The 21672-nt window shown below is 45.2% G+C and overlaps 1 protein-coding gene across 1 annotated transcript in view; it reads left to right on the top strand.

The window, feature by feature from the left end:
* The window catches only part of LOC143975198 (EF-hand calcium-binding domain-containing protein 6-like), a 159004-nt gene that overhangs the window by 31391 nt on the left and 105941 nt on the right, over positions 1-21672 (top strand). Inside the window, exons 6-8 of the mRNA XM_077477308.1 lie at positions 11398-11568; positions 15882-15998; positions 20001-20101. Coding sequence (XP_077333434.1) covers positions 11398-11568; positions 15882-15998; positions 20001-20101 — 389 coding nt within the window. The remainder of the gene's footprint in view (positions 1-11397; positions 11569-15881; positions 15999-20000; positions 20102-21672) is intronic.

The following is a 21672-nucleotide window of genomic DNA, read 5'->3' as shown; positions in this document are numbered from 1 at the left end:
AGGTGTCAAAAAAATTTGTTTAGAGGACTTTGCCTCATTGTCCCGTGTACATGTGGCCTAAAGACAAAACTTTTTCTTTAGTTTGGATAAGGTGGAGAGGTATTAGAACACCTGTCAGGTCTTTATTGCTGTCTGTGCCCCCATTAGGGAGATTCACCCTCTCTATTTGTCCTGTTTGCTGGTAATACAGAGAGTGAAAGTGAAATAAATTCACAAATATTGGGTTGTCACCCAACATAAATAGTGAAAAAAAATCTTTCAGTAGGGGACACTAGTTTTGGTGGCCCTGGTGACAACCAGGGATTTCCTCACTTTGGGGGGGGGGGGGGGGATTCCCTCTTGTTTCCTATTTTGGCTTTGGGACCGGAAGTAAAGGGAAATCTCTACAATGGGACACAGATGAAAAAAAAATATACCCAATACCGAAAATAGTTTGGCCTTTAGTTCTACTTTGATTAGAATTATGTTTGAGGGGTGTGCTAGCCTTTTCTCTGTTTTCCATGGCAAAGGCAAGCATGGCACCAGTGGGTTCTCTGTCATGGACACTCCAGGTGCTATCTTGGGGGAGCCTATGTTTGACTGGGGCACTGACTTCTCCTGAGTCTTGGATGGCCACCCTAGACACAGGGAGGCTATTTACAGCTCCTGCTGGGTCAGTTAAGGAGCCTTGCAGAATGAAGGTAAGGATAGAGACACGCTTGTTTGGGAGAGATAGGCTGAGCCTTGGAACAGGTTCCTGTGGAGAAGTGACAGCCTAGGGGACATCCCAGACACCTGTCTGTACTTTGATGGGAAGATGGAACTTCTCTGTGTGTATTCAGTGTACAGATGTGACGTGAGCCTGTACACCAGTGGGACAGTGCAGCACCCCCCTCAGCAGGTAACAGTGATTGGCCACAAGCAAATCTGCTTAATAAAGCAAGCCTCTGCCAACCTACCCCATATAAGCACTGCATTTCTAATTGCACAATTGGAGCTGTATTATATTTGTTGTGGATGCATGCCCCGCTATTAAATTTGATTTTAGAATAAAGAATAGCCTTGTTTTCTACTGTTGATTACTCAGCACATTAATAGGAAAGTTAAAGGAAAACTTGTACCACCTGACCCCCTCTATGACTATGACATAGCCACATGTAAGCAGGTTAAGTAATTCACAACAGGTACAGTTACTAAGAAAGCCAACATACTATACTGATGCGATTACTGTACAAGAGATGAGTAATTTTTTTTTTTTTTTATACTTCTTTGCACACAATTGGCTATTCAGAGCAAACATAAACTAAGAAACATTCTCTTTTCTTTTAGTAAATCAACCACATTTACATTTTTGATTTCGGCATAAGTTGAGTGCACAGCACATTGGAGTTGGTTTATTTAAAAATGGGCCAAATAATAAATGATGTTGTTGCTCTCTAATTTGCTAAAAATGTGCCATGAACAACAACTCTAAATTCTTTGCCCTAATATGCATAAATATTTTAAACACTTTGGGGTTGATTCTTGAAGGCAACAGAGACATGTAACTATGCATATACCATACCTGGCTAATGCATTTGGAAGCTGGAAATCACTGAAGTAGACACTGCTATTCCAGTGATCTCCACGTGCTTCTGGATCCCGTGCTGACGGGCTGGCCTGCTCTATTCTAGACACAAGAGGTCAGCCACTCGGCACTGGCACTGTTCAGAGAATGCTTTGCATTTTTTAATGCATGCAAGGTGTTCTCTGATTGGACATGGTGTGTTAAAAATGCAGCAAGCCAGCTGCTTAAAACAAGACCTGGAAGCTAATGGAGATCACTGGAAGAGCAGATTCTACTTCAGTGATTGACAGCTGGGGATCAGCCAGGTATGGTATATACATTGTTACATTGGCCCAGGCTGAACCCATGTTACTATGTATAAAATATTCATACCAGGAATTCCTCTTTAACCAGTTGCCACCCGCCCCTCTGTCACAGTCATATGATGGCATCCCAGAAAGGCTGCTCGCGCATGTAAACATGGAGATGACAGTAATCGGTGCTCCTCGCCTCACATTGGCAGAGTGTGTGGCGAGGAGAGCCGATCATTGCTATCTTCCCACAGGGGACAACAAAACATGTAATCAAGGCATTGATCATTAGTGCCCTGATTATATTATAGTGCCAACAGTGTCATCAATCAGTGTCCACCATTGCCCACCAGTGCCCACAAGTGCCACCAATCATTGCCCATTAATATCACCAGTTAGTGCTGGCTATCAGTCCCGCCTATCAGTGCTGCCATCAATGCATATCACTGCTGTCAATCAATGCCCATCAGTGCCCCCATCAATGCCCATCAGTGCCGCCTATCAGTGCCCCCCAGTGCCGCCTATCAGTGCCAATCAGTGCCACCTATCAGTGCCTTTCAGTGCCACTTATTAGTGCCTATCAGTGCCACATATCAGTGCCATCTGTCAGTGCCCATAAGTGCAGCATATTAGTGCCTCTTCATCAGTGTCACCTAATCAGTGGCCATAAATGCCGCCTCATTAGTGCCCATCAGTGCCACCTCATCAGCGCACATCAGTGAAGGTGAAAAATTACTTAGTTACAAAATTTTTTGTAAAAAATAAAAAACTCAGAAGTGATTAAATACCACCAAAAGAAAGCTCTATTTGTGTGAAGAAAATTGTAAAAATTTCATTTGGGTACAGTGTAGCATGACCGCGCAATTGCCATTCAAAATGCAACAGCGCTGAAAGTTGAAAAATGGCTTGGGCAGGAAGAGGGTGTAAGTGCCCTGTAAGCAAGTGATTAAATAAGAACTCCAGGAATTGTAACACGTTTAAAAATATGCTGGCTTATAAGGGGTTAAGTCTAATTAGGTGTATGATTTATCTCATTTATTAACAATTTACATTGTAACTGAGTGTAGGGAATACAAGCTACCACTATACTTCTGGCACTCTGACGCTAGACCTTTGAAATTTCCCATACAGCAGCTGTGGAGTCATTTGCAGACGCCTTGCCTGCCCTTATCCTCCTCCATAGCTCCAAAGTGTCCCTGATTTCAAGGGACTGTCCCTGATTTTGAGCAATGTCCATTCTTCTGCCCCTCTTTCCTCCTCATTTGTCCCTCATTTTGGTCTGATCTATATAGTTGTATATAAAATGCACTGGTTATCTTTCAAAAAGTGTCTCCCAGTGCTTTCATCCAAATTCTAAATTGCTGCATTTGTAAATTTTAAAAGCCAATATAAAGGAAAAGTAGTGGTAAAAAAAGGGTGGGGAAGGTAGCAGAAATGGTGGAACTTATTCACATTGCACACGACTCTCCACACAAATATGCCCAGATTTGGGAAAAGTGGACCCACTTTCGCTCTACAGAGAGGATGGAAGACTACATAGGCACTGACCCCCCCTGATAGCACAATCGGTTAAACACAATTAAACCTTACCCTCGTTTGACTAAAAATAATGTCTCTAAATGAACAAAGCACCATATAAACACCCAGAATTTAGAAATAGGGGCATATCATCACGTATTAATCCACCGTCACATACTCTCATCAACTTATTTCAGGCGTGGTGGAGCCCGGAGAGACGATCCCCCCCTTCCCATTGCTCCTCACCCCCCCCCCCCACTACCTTACCTTCTCTTACTACCCCTTCATTACCTTTTTATCCTTCCTACCCTTCCCTCCCTTCCTCTCCTCCCCACCCCCACTCCCCCCTTTACTCTGCTATATCAGATGCAGATACCCCAGACTCATAGACGGCGACCGGCTATACTCGGCTTCAAGCTCATACCCCTTGCTCATCACACCAAATGTCCAGCTGAGAACACCCCTAAGCACAGACAATACCCTTTACAGCCCCAGACAGACTGACCGGCACACCCTTCTAGAGCGACCCATCTGAGACAGCAGTTTATACCTCTCAGAGGCCTAATCCCATACAACCACAACTTTAATCTCACTGAAGGATCTCAGAACACGGAGAGTTCTCTTAATGTTGCTGATGTTCCAACCCAAGGATATCAACGTGAGAGCCAGAGTATTTTAAGACTATAGCAATTTCTGTTATCTGAACTTAAGTTGTATGTTTTTTTATACTCTGTATACTACCAGCTATTTTTGAAAATAAAAACTTTTATGGAAAAAAAAAAAGCCTTTGTGGATTTAATTAACCTTTTTTTTGGTTAATTCTTTTTCCGGGGGTGTGGCAGGGGGCGTGTCCTATGCCTACATACGTTTGCTAGTAGGTGCCCTTCATTCCCATCTCAAAATGTTGGGAGGTATGCTCCTCTTGTCCAATTACTAAAGGCTTTCAGTTATGTGAATTCATTGATAAAATACGGTGTACTGTATTCTCTGAATGGACAGTGGAGGGGAGGGATGAGCAGTGCAGCTGCTTTGCAGTAGAGTACTGGGAGTGTAGCTATAACTGTAGTCCGGTGCTCAGCAAAAAATGTAATGGTAAATAAATTGGATAAGTCTGCAAGTTAAAACAGCATGCTGTACATAACACCTACATAAACCAACATTTTTTTTTTTTTTTTTTAATTCTTTATTTATGGATTGCAGGTAATACAGAGACAAACTGTAAAAGACATAGATCCCTCAGTTTTCCAGTTTAACAAATATACATAGTTAATACTTCGTGGGGGACCGGGGGAAACCTATCCATTTATGGCAGCAGCAGCCCCAGCCGTGGCTAGACCACCACATTATCCCACTCTAATGATCTGGCACCCCAGTGTCCACTTATAAACCAGGGCAGTCCCCGGGGCGATCCCCCTCCAGGCCCAGACTGAGGGGCCTCTAACATCGGTCACCTTCATTCAATTGGTCAAAGAGCTCAGCCGGGACCACCCCGAGGGCCGCCAACCCCTGGCTGGGAAACTGAGGGAACAAAATGGAAAGATCCGTGCAATCACCATGTATTTTAATTATACTTGGGAGTTAGGGGATAGGGAAAGAGGGGGGAGCAAATGGGCAGGGGAAGGGGATGGGGGTAGAAAGAATGAAAGTTATAGGGGGCTAACAGTGCTACGAGGCAGACGGGGGGGAGAGTGAACCAGAGTGGTATACGAGAAGGGAGAGAAAGAAAGAGGACTCCGATGGGTTCCCACGGCCGGACCCTTCCCTCTGTACACGTGCCAGAGCCTACAGATAGGATCTGTATGCGTCGGAAAACCTGAACAGGCTCCAAGGCAACCAACGAGCAGTGTGTTCCTCCTCCCTGTCGCCCAACGCCGATGTGAGCTGTTCCATACGGTAGATGTCGCAAACTCTTGCAAACCAGTGAGACACCATTGGAGCGGCCTGCTGCTTCCACATGCTAGGTATACATGCCCTGGCCGCACTCAGCAGATGTTTTAAGAGAGATTTATGGTACTTCTTGCTCGAGAGTGGGGTCAGATAGAGGAAGACCGCCGCTGGGTTGTTCTGGAGATCGATAGCTGTGAGGTCATAAATGATATTGAGAACCTGTCTCCAGAAATGGGTCAGTTGAGGGCATTCCCAGAAGATATGTAGTAACGTGCCGGCTTGTTCACCCCATCTCCAGCACAAAGGGCTGTGACCGGGAAACATAGCCGCCAGGACAGTGGGGGTCCGGTACCATCGGGTCAAAATTTTATAAGCTATTTCCTGGTATTTACTACATAGGGATGACTTGTGCGCAAAAAGAAGCGCGTGGTTCTTCTGGTCTGGCGAGAGCCGGACATGCAGGTCTCGCTCCCATTTTTCTAAGAACACCAGATTACCCTGGGAGAGTTGGTCCAGTAGGATGCGATATGACAGGGAAAGAGACCCTCGGGTCGGTCCCTCCCCTGAGCATACCTCCTCAAACGATGTTAGGGGTTTGCGGAATTCGCCACTGTTTGGCAAAGATTTCAAGAAGTGGGAGAGTTGGGCAAGCTTCCACTGTCCCAGGGTCGTGGTTGCTAATGCCTCGTACATAGTGGAGACCGCAGTCCATGTCCTAAGGCCAAGAAAAGAAGAGGCCCGCACAAGGTCCCGGTCAGGGTCGAGGCGGAAAGACTTTTCCGTCATGCCGGGTTCAAAGCGTGGGTGTCCAATAATAGGAGTCATGGGCGAAGGGAAACTGGGCACGCCCGTCAGTGTAAAATATCTGTCTAGCTCTTGTAACGTTGGCTCAATGAGTGGGTGTGCCCGCGTTGCTCCCGACCAGCCCGGTCCACTCCAGGGCAAACCCTCAAGTGGAAATGGTACGGATTCACGTTCCAGACGAACCCACAGCTTATCCTTTAGGTGTCTGCACCAGTCAACTACTCTTTTCATGTGTACCGCCGTATAGTACCATGCCGGGTCCGGGAGGCCAATCCCTCCTTTGTCTTTTGGTCTGAGCAGTAATGTTCGGCTGAGTCTTGGAGGCCAGCCCTGCCATACATATCGAATAAAGATGGAGCGCATGGCTTTAAAAAATGATCGGGGGATTTTTATCGGTAAGGCTAATAATGGTAAGGTAATAGGTACAAGAGTCTGGGCATTACATTCATTTTGAGCACATTGCATCTCCCAAACCAAGAGGTCGCCAACTTTGACCACCTCTCTAGGTCTACGGCAAAAATTTTGAGAAGCGGCTGGAAATTCAATTGGTAAATCAGATGTGGGTCCGGGGGAACCTTGGTACCCAGATATTGTATATCCCCAGTAGCCCAACGAAAGGGAAAATTAGTGCTTAGACTCGTCTGGGCGTTGGTAGACAGGGAGACGTTGAGTGCCTCTGATTTCTGTAAGTTAATTTTGAAATTCGACAGGGTGCCATATCGTCTTATTTCCGCTAAGAGATTCGGCAATGTAATGTGAGGCTCCGAGACATAGAACAAGAGGTCATCTGCAAAGGCTGCGACCTTATGGTGGTGTGAGGGGGTGTCCAGTCCCTTGATGTCTATGTTCTGCCTGATGTGGTGCAGCAAGGGTTCAAGCGATAGGACAAATAAAAGGGGGGACAACGGGCATCCCTGCCTCGTTCCATTGCCAATAGTGAAACACGACGAGGCAAAACCATTGACCCTAACCATCGCCGTCGGTGACGAGTAAAGAGCTGTAACCCATGAAAGCATGGGGGGGGGGGTACACCCAGGCTTCGCAGGGTGGCTAGCAAAAAAGGCCAGCTCACCCTGTCAAACGCTTTTTCTGCGTCCACAGAGAGCAACATAATCGGTAGTTTAAGGCGTCTGGCGCGTTCTATAACATTGATTGTCCTGGTAGTGTTGTCTCGGGCTTCCCTGTTACGAATAAACCCCACCTGCTCCATAGGTATCAGGCGTTGGAGAATGGGCGCCAACCGCTCCGCCAGTATCTTAGTGAAGAGCTTAAGGTCGCAGTTTAATAAGGAGATGGGCCTGTAGTTCGCACAGAGAAGCGGATCCTTCTCCGGCTTGGGTATGACCGAGATGCTTGCCTGCAACAGCTCTGGCGGGAAGGTCTGGCCTTCCAATAGGGCGTTAAAAGCTGACACAAACGGCGTGGACAACAGGGAGAGGAAGGCCTTATAGTAAGGGACTGTAAACCCATCTGGGCCTGGTGCCTTGCCCTTGGGTGAGTCTCTTAACGCTGCCGACAATTCCTCCGGGGAGATTGGTTGCGAGAGAAGCTCTATCTCTTCCTGTGTCAGCGACGGGAGGTTTGCCGATGCTAGGTACTCGTCAATGGCCGCTGTGCCGGCCTGGAGGGCGTCTCCTGAGTCCCGGGGGTGCAAGTTATAAAGGGCTTCATAGAAAGATCGGAAACACTCCGCTATCTCCCTTGAATCATGTAGCTTGGCACCCGAAGGGGAGGTTATGGTTGGAATGAAGGACGCGTTGCGTTGGGTACGCAGGGAGTTCGCTAGGGACCTACTACACTTGTCTCCATATTCATAATACGTCCTGCGGACCCACATGAGTCTGGTTCTAGCCTGAAAGAGAGAGAAATCTCTGATTTGTTCTCTAAGATCTCTCACCTCCACCTCCAGCGCAGCAGTCGGCTGGGATTTGTGTCGTTGTTCACACGCATGCAACTTGGCAATAAGTTTGGAGAGAGCCTCAGTTTTGGCCACTTTGAGTCTATGACCATGTTTAATAAGAATGCCCCTAATGTAGCATTTATGAGCTGCCCATAACATGAGGGGGTTGGAAACAGAATCACGGTTATGTAACTTTCTAATTCCCTAAGCAGGTCTGCGTGGGTCTCAGGGTCCTTCAGGAGAGACTCGTTCAGTCTCCACCAGGACTGACCACGTGACTCCTGTTGTAGCTTCAGCATCAAAGAAATCGGGGCATGGTCAGACAGGGCTATGTGGCCTATCTGAGCGTCTGTAACCGCCGGGATAGCATTGTGGGCGACTAAAAACATATCAATACGTGAGAAAGAACGTATAGTCCCTATCCTGTGGGTGAAGCGTACGCCACACATCGATCAGTCGGTGGGAGTGTAGCAGGTCTCTTATGTGTGAACGCGTTCTCGCAGAAATCGCAGAGGTGCCCGATGATGAGTCTCTGCGGGGGTCTAAGGTGAGGTTAAAATCCCCTCCAACGATCAAAGTACCCTCTGAGAATGCAGCCAGGGCATCCAAGCATGCTTCTAAGGCCGGCAGCTGGTCCACATTCGGCATGTATAGGTTGGCAAGAGTAAAAGTTTGCGAGTGGAGAGTTCCCTTAATGAGGAGATATCTCCCTTCACTATCGGCTTGGACAGCTAACAGGCGCCACGGCAAGTTTTTAGCAAGAAGAACACACACTCCTCTCGATTTGGAAGTAGGTGACGTGCTGTGGTAGGCCAGGGGGGAAGTGCTTACTATAAAGCCGTGGTATTTGGTCTGTCCTGAAATGGGTCTCCTGGAGGAAAACTATTTGGGGCTTCATCCGCCACAATTCTGTTAGGCAGCTGGACCTTTTTTCAGGTACATTCAGCCCTTTCACATTCCAGGAAACCAGCTTCAGGGCCATGACGGCAGCGGTACCCGGCCGGCGGTCCCCACCAGAGTCAGTAGTAGATATAGAGTTCAAGCACAGAGGAAGAGGAGGAGAAAAAGGAAAAGCAGTGACAAAGCGGGGAAGGTCCGGAGTTAGTAGGGAGGAGGAGGGTAGGGGGAGTGAGGATAGATCGGGGAATTGCTAATGCTCCTATCGGAGAGAACCTGCCGGTTAGGGCAGAGGGGCCTAGTGGGGGAAGAGGTAAGGCACTGCAGAGGGAGGAACCCGTTGGTGCAGTACCCCTCCAGCATCCCATGGTCCATGCAGCCGCAATCGGGCGTGCACGGAGCTTCTTTGGCATCTTAACTACGACATCAAACGCATTATAGAACATCAATGCAGCTAGTATCGGGCAGCTAACAACAGTAGAACAGTGCATAATTAGACCAACACATTAAACTTTTCAACACAGAGTATAGATAACTTTATACCACCCAGGCACCCGCCCCTCCCCCCCCCCCCCCCCCAAAAAAAAAAAAAAAAAAAAAAAGGAAAAGGGGGGAGGAGAGGGGGAGGGAGCAGGAACGCCGCTCAAGGGCACCCGGGGGGCACCACCAGGCAGTCCAAAAACAAAAAGAGCACCGAGACTAGGGCACCTGTAGATAAACAGTAACGAGAATGGTAAACAGTACCGCCAGTAACTCAGGGCCTCATCCAGGAAGCGCAGTGTCCAACTCTGTTCTTCCAATGTCTTTCCTCTCCCCTAGTGGGGGCGCTGGGAACAATGGCCCGTGGCATGGTAAATAATACAAAGCCGAATACTCCAGTCGTCTACGTTGGTAGAGAAAAAGAAAACAAAAAAAAAAGGGTATAACACAGGAACAACGGAAAATTACTGTACTCTCTCAGGGTTCACGATCTTGAGGGGCCTGCGATCTCTGACGTTGGGATCGCCGGTGGCATCTCACTCTCTGTGGCCTGGTTGAGGGGTTGTTCGTCGGGGCCACTGCTCCCTGGGGGACAACAGGAGCCAACCAGTCGGGGACCTGAACCGAGGGCAGGCCCAAAGCCTCCAGAAAGGACGGGACCTCCGAAGGGTGTCGTAGCGCAAGAGGCCTCCCATTTTTGCGTTGAGGTGAAACGGATGGCCCCACTTGTATGGAATCCTCCGTTCAGTTAGGTGTTCCAGAAGGGGTCGCAGACAGCGTCTCATTTGGAGGGTCTTACGGGATACATCTGGCAGAAGGGTGACTTGGGCCCAATCAAAATCAATGCTTCCTTTGCGCCACGCCGCTTGCAGGACATCCTCCCTAACTGAGTAATTGTGGAGACAGCATAAAACGTCACGTGGCCGGTTCTCCGTGGGGCTCCTGGGACCCAGGGTCCTGTGGACTCTATCAATGGCTATTACTGTGTCAGCAGCGCGGTCCAGACAGGCGTTCAATATAGCTGTAACTGTGGCTTTGAGGTCTGCCTGGCCAGTGGCTTCGGGCAAGTCTCTGATCCTGATGTTGCGTCTGCGGTTGCGATTCTCAAGGTCATCCACTAGGAGTTGCAACTGTGCGACTCTGTCAGCAAGGGTATCATGTGCGGCTTTCAGGCCAGTAACATCAGTGGTCAGGGAGGTCACATCCGATGCCAGGGTGGTCACCCGCTCATTCGTAGCCGACACGTCACGTTTGACCCCTGCTATTTCATGTCGCAAGGCCGTTTCAATCCTGGCTGCCATACAGCTAAAGTCTTCTTTAGTGGGAAGGTTTTGGAGTAAAGCCAGGATGGCCTTGTCCCTCAATAATGTCGGTGCTGGTGTAAGCGGTGGGTCCCCCTGTGTGTCCGCGACGAGAGCAGCTTGGCCATGCGGTCCTGGGATGAGGCTTCCACTGCGGGAGGGTCTCTGGGACAGCTGGGAGTTGTGAGGGAACCAGGGTGGCAGGCCGCTATGGTTCGGGCTGTCAAGCGAGGCCATGGACAGTGAGCGGGGGAGACACGGGGACAAGTCACTAGGCGGGGAGAACGGAGGCATGTCGTGTCCCCGCACAGCAGTCTGCTCACCTTCCCTCTGTGCCGCGTGTCCTGGAGCGCCGGAGGCCGCGGGCGCCATCTTGGCTGGATCCGGCGTGGAGGCCGGAGGCTGTAGCGGGACCAAGTACCTGTCCATGGCAGTAGCGGCGGACCCCGCTGGGCTGGCTGCGTTCCGCCGAAGCGCGGGGATGTCGGCGATGCCGAAATATGCGACCGGACTGTGGTAGAGGGGTGCGGAGGGGTCACGGACCGGGAGCTCCGGAAAAGAGCGTCCTCACTCCTTCATGCCTAGGCCACGCCCCCAACCAACATATTTTTAAAAGGGTTATAATTGGACCTGAAAAAGCCTTTTACAGACTACAGATCTCAGCACCCTTATGAATAAGGCCTAATTTGATTTTTATATGTGATTGGTTGTTATGTTTTGTTGAATTTTGCAGCAACATCTCTATTTAGGTATTTATTTCTCTTGATTTTCTAGATTGAAGCTTAATGAAAAGACTATAATAAAGTTTGAAGAGCTATATTCAGCAATAAGAGATCCAGTCCCATCGGGAAGGCCTACATGGCTGGATCCCATTAACAGGAAATCAGATGAGAAAACTTCAATGACAGCATCCCAAGTTCACACACAGTTGAAAATGAAGAACAAGTAAGTTCAGCCACCTATTACTGTGTGCTGTCTAGATCAAATGGTACCCTAAGCCTAGATATCCGGACATGGTGTCTGTCAGCTGTTAAGAAGAACAGACAGTCAGGGAGATGTACTTTGGTATATGATTAGCGGGGAAGAAAGATCAGTAATAAAGCTGGACATAGACCTCAGAGAATGATCACATTTGGAGACCACAAGAACATGTATGTTCAGAAAGAATTATTATATATTATTATACAGGATTTATATAGTGCCAACAGTTTGTGCAGCGCTTTACAAAATAAAGGGAGACAGTACAGTTACAATACAATGAAGTACAAGAGGGTTGAAAGGGCCCTGCTCATAAGAGCTTACAATCTAATAGGGTAGGACAAGTGGTACAAGAGGCTATAACTGAGGGGGGATGAGCTGATGGAAGTGATAAAAGTTCCGTTAGGCTGGCCATACATTATATAATTTTCTTGTTCAATTTCTTTTAAAGTTAGGTCAAATATATAGTGCAAGGGCGGTTTGATCTTATATTTTATGGTTTTGGTAAATCTAAAGGGAAATTGTACAAGAAGATTCTATAATGTATGGTCAACCTTAGTTGGAGATGTGATGGGCTTCCCTGAAGAAATTTGTTTTCAGGGATCGTCTAAAGGCAGCCAGACTAGGAGATAGCTGGACAGATTGAGGTAGAGAGTTCCAGAGGATGGGAGAGGCTCTGGGGAAGTCCTGCAGATGAGCATAGGAAGAGGGGACAAGGGAGCTTGAGAACAGGAGGTCTTGAGAGGAGCTGAGATGTTTGGGTGACATTTTGAGACAAGGATAGTGATGTAGCTGAGGCAGAGTTGTGATTGGCTTTGTATGTTGTTAGTATTTTGAATTTAAACTAGGCAATCGGAAGCTAGTGTAGGGATTGGCGGAGAGGGGTGGCAGACATTGAGAGGTTGGTTAGGTAAATGAGTATGGCAGCAGCAATCATGATAGACTGAAAAGGGCATAGCCTATGGTGAGGTAAACCTATGAGAAGGGAGCTGCAATAGCTAAGGCGAGAAACGAGGGAGTTAATCAGTAGCTTGGTGGTTTTATTAGTTAAAAAGGGGTGAATTTTAGAGATGTTATGGAACTGAAGTCTACAAGCTTTTAACAGCAATTGGATTTGGGGCTAAATGGACAGGTCAGAGTCTAGGACCCTGGCATGAGGGGAGGGACTGATAATTAGACATTTGCATGGCAAAAAAATTTGTTTTGTTTCGTTTAGATTCGTTAACCTCTTGCCGCCGTCGTTTTACAGTGGCAGGACTGCACCGCTGCGCAAATCGCCATAGGTTTACATCGGCGGATTTAAGAGGTATAGGGGCGCGACACCAGAGCTGATGCGCGTGGCTGCGATGTCCCCCGGCGACCTGCCATCGCTCCTGAGAGAGGCAGAACGTGGATCTGTTAATGTAAACAGACAGATCTCCGCTCTGTCAGAGTAGAGTGATCGTCTGTTCCTAGTGATTAGAAACAGCGATCTCTCTGTACTCCCTGTCAGTCCCATCCCCCCACAGTTAGAAACACCTCCCTAGGGAACACTTAACCCCTTGATCACCCCCTAGTGTTTATGCCTTCCCTGCCAGTGACAGTTATACAGTAATCAGTGGCTATTGATAGTGCTATTCGCTGTATAAATGTCAGTGGTCCCAAAAAAGTGTCAAAAGTGTCTGATCTGTCAGCTGCAATATCTGTCCGCAGTCCTGTTAAAAATCTCAGATCATTGTCATTACTAGTAAAAAAATAATAATAATAAAAACGTCATAAATACATCCCCTATTTTGTAGAGGCTACAACTTTTGCGCAAATCAATCAATATATGTTTATTGTGTTTTGTTTTACTAAATATATGTAGAAGAATACATATTGGCCTAAAGTGATGAAGAATTATTTTTAGTTTTTTGGATATTTATTATAGCAAAAGGTAAAATATATTGTTTTTTTTCTCAAAATTGTTGCTCTTTTTTTTGTTTATAGCGCAGAAAATAAAAACCACAGAGGTGATCAAATACCACCATAAGAAAGCTCTATTTGTGGGAAAAAAAGCACATCAATTTTGTCTGTGTACAACATCACATGACCGCGCAATTGTCAGTTAAAGCGGCACGGTCATTAAGGGGGCAAATCGTTCCGTGGCTGAAGTGATTAATCTAGTTATTTCATTTTGTTAAATTTGGTTGATTCGTTCAATTCATATTCGGGATTTGTAGTCAGAATTCATATTCGGAACTAGTTTTATGTCTTTTTTAAAATTTCTTAATTTCGAATTTTCTTTTCGAAACGTTCAAATCAATACATTTTGAATCGGCCAAATCGAAAACTTTAGATTTTTTTTTTTATTATTCAAATGTAGCAAAGTGAACAAACAAAAGAAAAATCTTCATCAAATGATTACAATGACTCTTTAAATCACCTTTAGCTTAACTAAAACAGCATTGTTTTGAAATGGTACTCTAATAACACGCACAGTCTGTGATTTCAGAAACATGTTTACAGTTCAAATTCGACTGGAAATTTCAATTAGAATTTTTGGAAATTCTGAGAAATTTAATTTCGTTATTCAGAGCATTGGGTAAACTTTGTTTATCCACTTACAGACCGGACCATTTTGCTGGTCAAAGGCCAAACTACTTTTTGCGATTCGGCACTGCGTCGTTTTAACTGACAATTGCGCGGTCGTGCGACGTGGCTCCCAAACAAAATTGACGTCCATTTTTTCCCACAAATAGTGCTTTCTTTTGGTGGTATTTGATCACCACTGCGGTTTTTATTTTTTGCGCTATAAACAAAAATAGAGCGACAATTTTGAAAAAAAACGCATTAATTTTTACTTTTTGTTATAATAAATATGCCCAAAAATATATAAAAAATAATTTTTTCCCTCAGGTTAGGCTGATACGTATTCTTCTACATATTTTTGGTTAAAAAAAATCGCAATAAGCGATTATTGATTGGTTTGCGCAAAAGTTATAGTGTTTACAAAATAGGGATAGTTTTATGGCATTTTTATTAATAATTTTTTATTATTTTTTTTTTTACTAGTAATGGCGGCGATTAGCGATTTTTATTGTGACTGCGACATTATGGCGGACACATCGGACATTTTTGACACATTTATGGGACCATTGTCATTTATACAGCGATCACTGCTATATAAATGCAGTGATTCCTGTGTAAATGATACTGGCAGTGAAGGGATTAACCAGTGGGTGGCAGTGTAGGGGTTAAGTGTTTCTAGGGGTGTGTTACTAACTGTGGGGGGGCTGGGTTTTCATTTAGTGAACACTGATCTCTGCTACAATCACATGGAGCAGAGATCAGCATCACTAGTTGCTAGGCAGAATGGGGAAATTCTGTTTACAACGGCATTTCCTCCATTCAGCCGCCCCGTAAGATGATCGCGGGTATGCCTGCGGCAATTGAGTCCGCGGGACCCGCGACCGGACTCACGGGGTCCTGACCAGCACGCGAGTGTGCCGCCGGCATTGAAGATTGGACGTACCTGTATGCCAATATGCCTGCCCGTGCCATTCTGCCGACGTACATCGGCGTGCGCTGGTCGGGAACCAGTTATACTGTAATTCAGGTATCTGAAAATATATCCGATTCTCTGAATAATGAAAAATGTGTCAGAATATTTTTGGGAACGAAAAAAACGCACATGTCTACTGATAACGGCATTATTGATCTTTGATGGAAAAGTCATGGAGGGGGGTACGGGCAGTGGGGAATGTTATCAGCTCAGTTTTAGAGAGATTTCGTTTAGGGGGGCGGTTAATTGCAAACAGACCAATTTGGAACTGTTAATGGCGCCTATAACCGGGTTGAACTGGAATTGCCTAGACTGGGCAAAGTTCATCTTACGTATGGGCACTTTTAAGGTACCTTGCAGGGGATGGGATGGGAGGGGAGGGGAGGGGATGGGGGGTGTGATGTACCACTTCTATAGATATTTCATTTCTTTCCAATAATTAAATGGTAATAATCATAGTCCCTGCAAACTTCTGATGCTCGTGTTATTACCCTTTTGTAACACAACTTCTGCTTTATGTTTGTTTTCCAACATATTGGTGGGTAGGCCTCTCAATCAGTGCAGCATCTTTTAATTGCCAAGAATTTAGAACACAGTAGAAACACTTCACTACTCAGGGTGTTAATTCTCACATGCAGCTATAAATTGGTGCTGGATGTAACTGTTACAAATCACATAATCAAATGTTTTAGCTGTATTTTAAACAACTGCTTGACATAACAGCTGACAAAATACTGTGATTTCTTCCTAAAACCAGACTTGCAGAACTTTCTGAGCTGATAGCAGATAGAAATTTACCTCCGGAATTCAGAGATGTATTGACACAGCTTGGTTTCCACCTGGACGATGCAGAGTTCAACAAACTTTTTAAAAGGTTTTATTCATTTTTTTTGTAGTTTATTGAATCTTTCAGTGTATCCACATGATCATCTTTATTCACATGTATCTTTATGTTGATGTACAGTATCTCACAAAAGTGAGTACACTTCTCACATTTTTGTAAATATTTTATTCTATCTTTTCATGTGACAACACTGAAGAAATTACACTTTGCAAATATAAAGTAGTAAGTGTACAGCTTGTATAACAGTGTAAATTTGCTGTCCCTTCAAAATAACTCAACACACAGCCATTAATGTCTAAAACCAGTGGTTCTCAACCTGGGGGTCGAATGATAATTTTGCAGGGTTCACCGAATCCTGGGCTGTTCCTGAAGCCTGCACCGTTCGCCCAGCCTCTTTGTGGCCGCCCAGCTAAGCTGTTCCTGGAGCCCACAGATGCCCACTCAGCCTCTTCGTAGCAGCCCATTCAGTTCATGGCATGGCTGGGGGGCAGAGACTAGAGGTCAGCTGACTGGGGAGAAACGTGACGTGGAAGAGGCTGGAGGAGATCCTATCTCCCGATTTTGGCATAGGTGTCACTACTACAAGACCACAAAGTTGGAGACACAGTGAAGCCGGAGACAGTGAGTAACACTACCTGTGATTATAGTTGCCATTAAAAGCCCTCACTACAGTTCTCAGATCAGCAGATTACCTTAATCAAGAGCACCTAAGTTGGCTAATCAGAACTCTCCGCCAGCACTGCCACTCATCCCAGCTCCCCACCAGCACTGCCACTCATCCCAACTCCCTGCCAGCACTGCCACTCATCCCAGCTCCCTGCCAGCACTGCCACTCATCCCAACTCCTTGCCAGCACTGCCACTCATCCCATTCCCTCCACCAAGGAGTAAGAGAAGGAATAAACATAGAGAATAGATGGAAGGAAGAGGAAAAGAGGGGGAGGAACAAAGAAAAAGGAGAGAAAGAATAAGAGAAAGAACAAGAAAGATGGCTAGAGGGATGGGGGAAAAAAAAACAAGACATTGGGATAGAGAGAGATAAAAGGGAAAGAAAGGGGAACAAAGAGAAAGAGTGGTACACCCTAAAATGTACCATAAGGGGTTTTAATACTGTATGAGTGGAAGGGACTCAAAGAGCGCTAAATGTCCATGGATTAGGGGCGCCTTGGGTGCTGACAACCCACGCTATGAAAATAATTTTAATGTTAGGGTTTCCCACATCTTGGGATATTTTATCAAGGGGCCACGGCACTGGTCTAAACCATTGGCAACAAAAGTGAGTAGACCCCTAAGTGAATATGTCCAAATTGAGCCCAATTAGCCATTTTTCTCCCCGGTTTTCATGTGACTCGTCAGAGTTACAAGGTCTCAGGTATGAATGAGGAGCAGGTGTGTTAAATTTGGTGTTATCACTCTCACTCTCTCATACTGGTCACTGGAAGTTCAATATGGCACCTTATGGCAAAGAACTTTCTGAAGATCCAAAAAAAAAAGAATTGTTGCTCTACATAAAGGTGGCCTAGGCTATAAGAAGATTGCCAAGACCCTGAAACTGAGCTGCAGCATGGTGGCCAAGACCATACAGCGGTTTAACAGGACAGGTTCCACTCAGAATAGGCCTCGCGATGGTTGACCAAAGAAGTTGAGTGCACGTGCTCAGCATCATATCCAGAGGGTGTCTTTGGGAAATAGATGAATGAGTGTTGCCAGCATTGCTGCAGAGGTTGAAGGAGTGGGAGGTCAGCCTGTCAGTGCTCAGACCATACGCTACACACTGCATCAAATTAGTCTGCGTCATCCCAGAAGCAAACCGTTGAAGACAAGCAGATTAAGGACATGGATTACTGGAACTATGTCCTATGGTCTGTAGAGACCAAGATAAACTTATTTGGTTTAGACGGTGTCAAGCATGTGTGGCGGCAGCCATGTGAGGAGTACAAAGACAAGTGTGTTTTGCCTACAGTCAAGCATGGTGGTGGGAGTGTCATGGTATAGGGCTGCATGAGTGCTGCCGGCACTGGGGAGCTACAGTTCATTGAGGGAACCAGAAATACCAACATGTACTGTGAAATACTGAAGCAGAGCATGATCCCCTCCCTTCGGAGAGTGGGCTGCAGGGCAGTATTCCAACATAACGATCCCAAGCACACCTCCAAGATAATTTAGCTAAATAGATAAAGGTGATGGACTGGCCAAGAATGTCTCCAGACCTAAACCCTATTGAGCATCTGTGGGGCATACCCAAATGGAAGGTGGAGGAGCTCAAGGCCTCTAACATCCACCAGCTCCATGATGTCATCATGGAGGAGTGGAAGAGGACTCCAGTGGCAACCTGTGAATCTCTGGTGAACTCAATACCCAAGTGGGTTAAGGCAGTGCTTGAAAATAATGATGACCACACAAAATATTGACACTTTGGGCCCAATTTGGACATTTTCACTTAGGGGTGTACTCACTTTTGTTGCCATCGGTTTAGACATGAATGGCTGTGTGTTGAGTTATTATGAGGGGACAGCAAATGTACACTGTTATATAAGCTGTACACTCACTACTTTACATTGTAGCAAAGTGTCATTTCTTCAGTGTTGTCACATGAAAAGATAATATATATACTGTGTATATATATATATATATATATATATATATATATATATATATATATATATATATATATATATATATAAAATTAAAAATTAAAAAATAATATAAATATTTACAAAAATGTGAGGGGTGTGTACTCACTTTTGTGAGATACTGTATGTCAAACTTATGTTATCGATGTGTGTCTTATGTAGTATGTGACAGAAATCCTGAACTCAAAATGTAAAGATGTGCTATTTTAAAGGGCACCTCTAAGCATTTTTATTGTGCCGAAAGCTCCATTTACACCTGAGCGAGCGTAGTGATTGAAGCTGTAGCACGCTTGTAAAAAGCTTCAAAAATGCTTTAAAAGACCACCAGTAAGCCATTTTTGTTTAGCCAATAGAAAGCACTAGAGGGAGGAGAGGGAGAGGAAATTAGGGGTGGAGAGCTGCTGTTTCAGGTGAAAACGAGCGACAAAACGCTTGTAAAATGCTCAAGTCAAGCTTTTTCAGGCATTTCTATTGAAGTCTATGGGGCCAAACATGCTTATAATCTGCCAAAAAAGAAGCTCATGTACTTTTTTGAGTGACAGGCGTTTTGCTTCAGGCAACAGAATGCTCATATGTGAACATGGGCCTTGAAATGAATGGAATTTGTCTTGTTGAGAGTTATAGAGCTACAAGCAGAAAATCGCTCAGGTGTGATGGGGGCCTAAGTGGTACCATGAAATTGTACCGTCTGTTTTGAATGGGCCTTTTTGTCTTTCCATGTGACTGTGCTTTCAGGCTCAAAGTTGTAAAAATTTGCTGATGCCACTACTGTGCTGCTAAATTTTACCCTTGCTGGTTAGGAAGCTGTACCTGAGGATGTGCAGTGAAAGCATCTTCTTGTTTTTGCTTTATTCACTCTGTGATCATGGTTTCTTATCCTCTTCTACTGCTTCTTTATCATCCCCCCCTATAATCAGCAGTTCAGGGGTCATCAATAGGGTGGGTTTTCAAACACCAGAAAGCAAAGCCCGCTCTTTTACCAAGATGGGCACCTCCACATAAAGACACAGTGTGGGTAGGAATGGTAAATCACTAATAAGAAGAGGGTGAGCTGTTCTTTGTTTTGTTTTATTTAATGTGCTAGTTCTTTTGTTTTGTTTTATTTATTTTTTTTGCCACAGCTTCCACATTTCAGGTTCTCTTTAACAGAAGAAGCATTCTACAAATAGTAGAATAATAATCAAACGTTTGCAGTTTTTACATTGTAGCAAGGAAAATAGATCATATCTGTACTAGGGAACATAAAATATCAGATCTGTAACTGATAATGGATTTACATTTAAATATAGAAGCTCTATCTGTGCACTCAAAATAATGAATTGCGTGTATTTTAATCGGTGGTATTTGTACGTTATTTTGATCTACTTACAGTATATGTCACCCTACTTTTATTCTGTTAGGTACGATGTGGATGGAACTGGTGTGATTAAAGGGGACTTACTGATGAAAAGACTTGGGAATGAAATCCAAAATCAGTCTTCTAGGAATGTAACTACAAAAGGTAACAGAGGAACTTAGGCTGCATGTGTTTAAAGGAAATATGATGTATTCATTTTTTTTCCATGGTCAGTTTGTATTGATAAAAGTACATAGGGGCAGCTGCATTTGCTCATTAGATATGTACAGTATCTCACAAAAGTGAGTACACCCTTCACATTTGTGTAAATATTTTAATATACAGTCTTTTCATGTAACAACACTGAAGAAATTACACTTTTCTACAATGTAAAGTAGTGAGTGTACAGTTTGTATAACCGTGTAAATTTACTGTCCCCTCAAAATAACTCAACACACAGCCATTAAGTACACCCCTAAGTGAAAATGTCCAAATTGGGCCCAAATTGTCAATATTTTGTGTGGCCAAAATGATTTTCCAGCACTACCTTAACCCTCTTGGGCATGGAGTTCACCAGAGCTTCACAGGTTGCCACTGGAGTCCTCTTCCACTCCTCCCCTGATGACATCACAGAGCTGGTGGATGTTAGAGACCTTGCGCTCCTCCACCTTCCATTTGAGGATGCCCCACAGATGCTCATTAGGGTTTAGGTCTGGAGACATGCTTGGCTAGTCCATCACCTTTACCCTCAGCTTCTTTAGCAAAACATTGGTTGTCTTGGAGGTGTGTATGGGGTCGTTATCATATTGGAATACTGCGCTGCAGCCCAGCTTCCAAAGGGAGGGGATCATGCTCTGCTTCAGTATGTCACAGTACATGTTGGCATTCATGGTTCACTTAATGAACTGTAACTCCCCAGTGCCGGCAGCACTCATGCAGCCCCAGACCGTGATACTTCCACCAACACGCTTGACTGTAGGTAAGACACACTTGTCTTTGTACTCCTCCCCTGGTTGCCGCCACACACTTAACACCATCTGAACCAAAAAAGTTTATCTTGGTCTATTCAGACCACAGCACATGGTTCCAGTAATTCATGTCCTTAGTCTGCTTGTCTTCAGTTCAGCAAACTGAGGGTTTTCTTGCTCATCATCTTTAAAAGAAGCTTCCTTCTGGGATGACAACCATGCAGACCAATTTGATGCAGTGTGTGGCGTATGGTCTGGGCGCTGACAAGCTAACCCCCCCCCCCTTGAACCTCTGCATTAATGCTGGCAGCACTCATACATCTATTTACCAAAGACAACATCTGGATATGACGCTGAGCATGTGCACTCTTTGGTTGACCATGGCGAGGCCTGTTCTGAGTGGAACATGTCCTGTTAAACTGCTGTATGGTCTTCGCCACCGTGCTGCAGCTCAGTTTCAGGGTCTTGGCAATCTTCTTATAGCCTAGGCCATCTTTATGTAGAGCAACAATTCTTTTTTTCAGATCCTCAGAGTTCTTTGCCATGAGGTGCCATGTTTAACTTCCAGTGACCAGTATGAGAGAGCGATAACACCAAATTTAACACAACTGCTCCCCATTCACACCTGAGACCTTGTAACACTAATGAGTCACATGACACTAGGGAAGGAAAATGGCTAATTGGGCCCAATTTGGACATTTTCACTTAGGGGTGTACTCATTTTTTTTGCCAGCAGTTTAGACATTAATGGCTGTGTGTTGAGTTATT

The sequence above is a fragment of the Lithobates pipiens genome, unplaced genomic scaffold (genome assembly GCF_037356315.1).
Source record: "Lithobates pipiens isolate NorthernLeopardFrog02 unplaced genomic scaffold, aLitPip1_a1.2 Scaffold_13, whole genome shotgun sequence".
Taxonomy (NCBI): Eukaryota; Metazoa; Chordata; class Amphibia; order Anura; family Ranidae; genus Lithobates; species Lithobates pipiens.
Note: the sequence above shows the minus strand (reverse complement) of the source record. Positions and strands in the feature narration are given on the sequence as shown.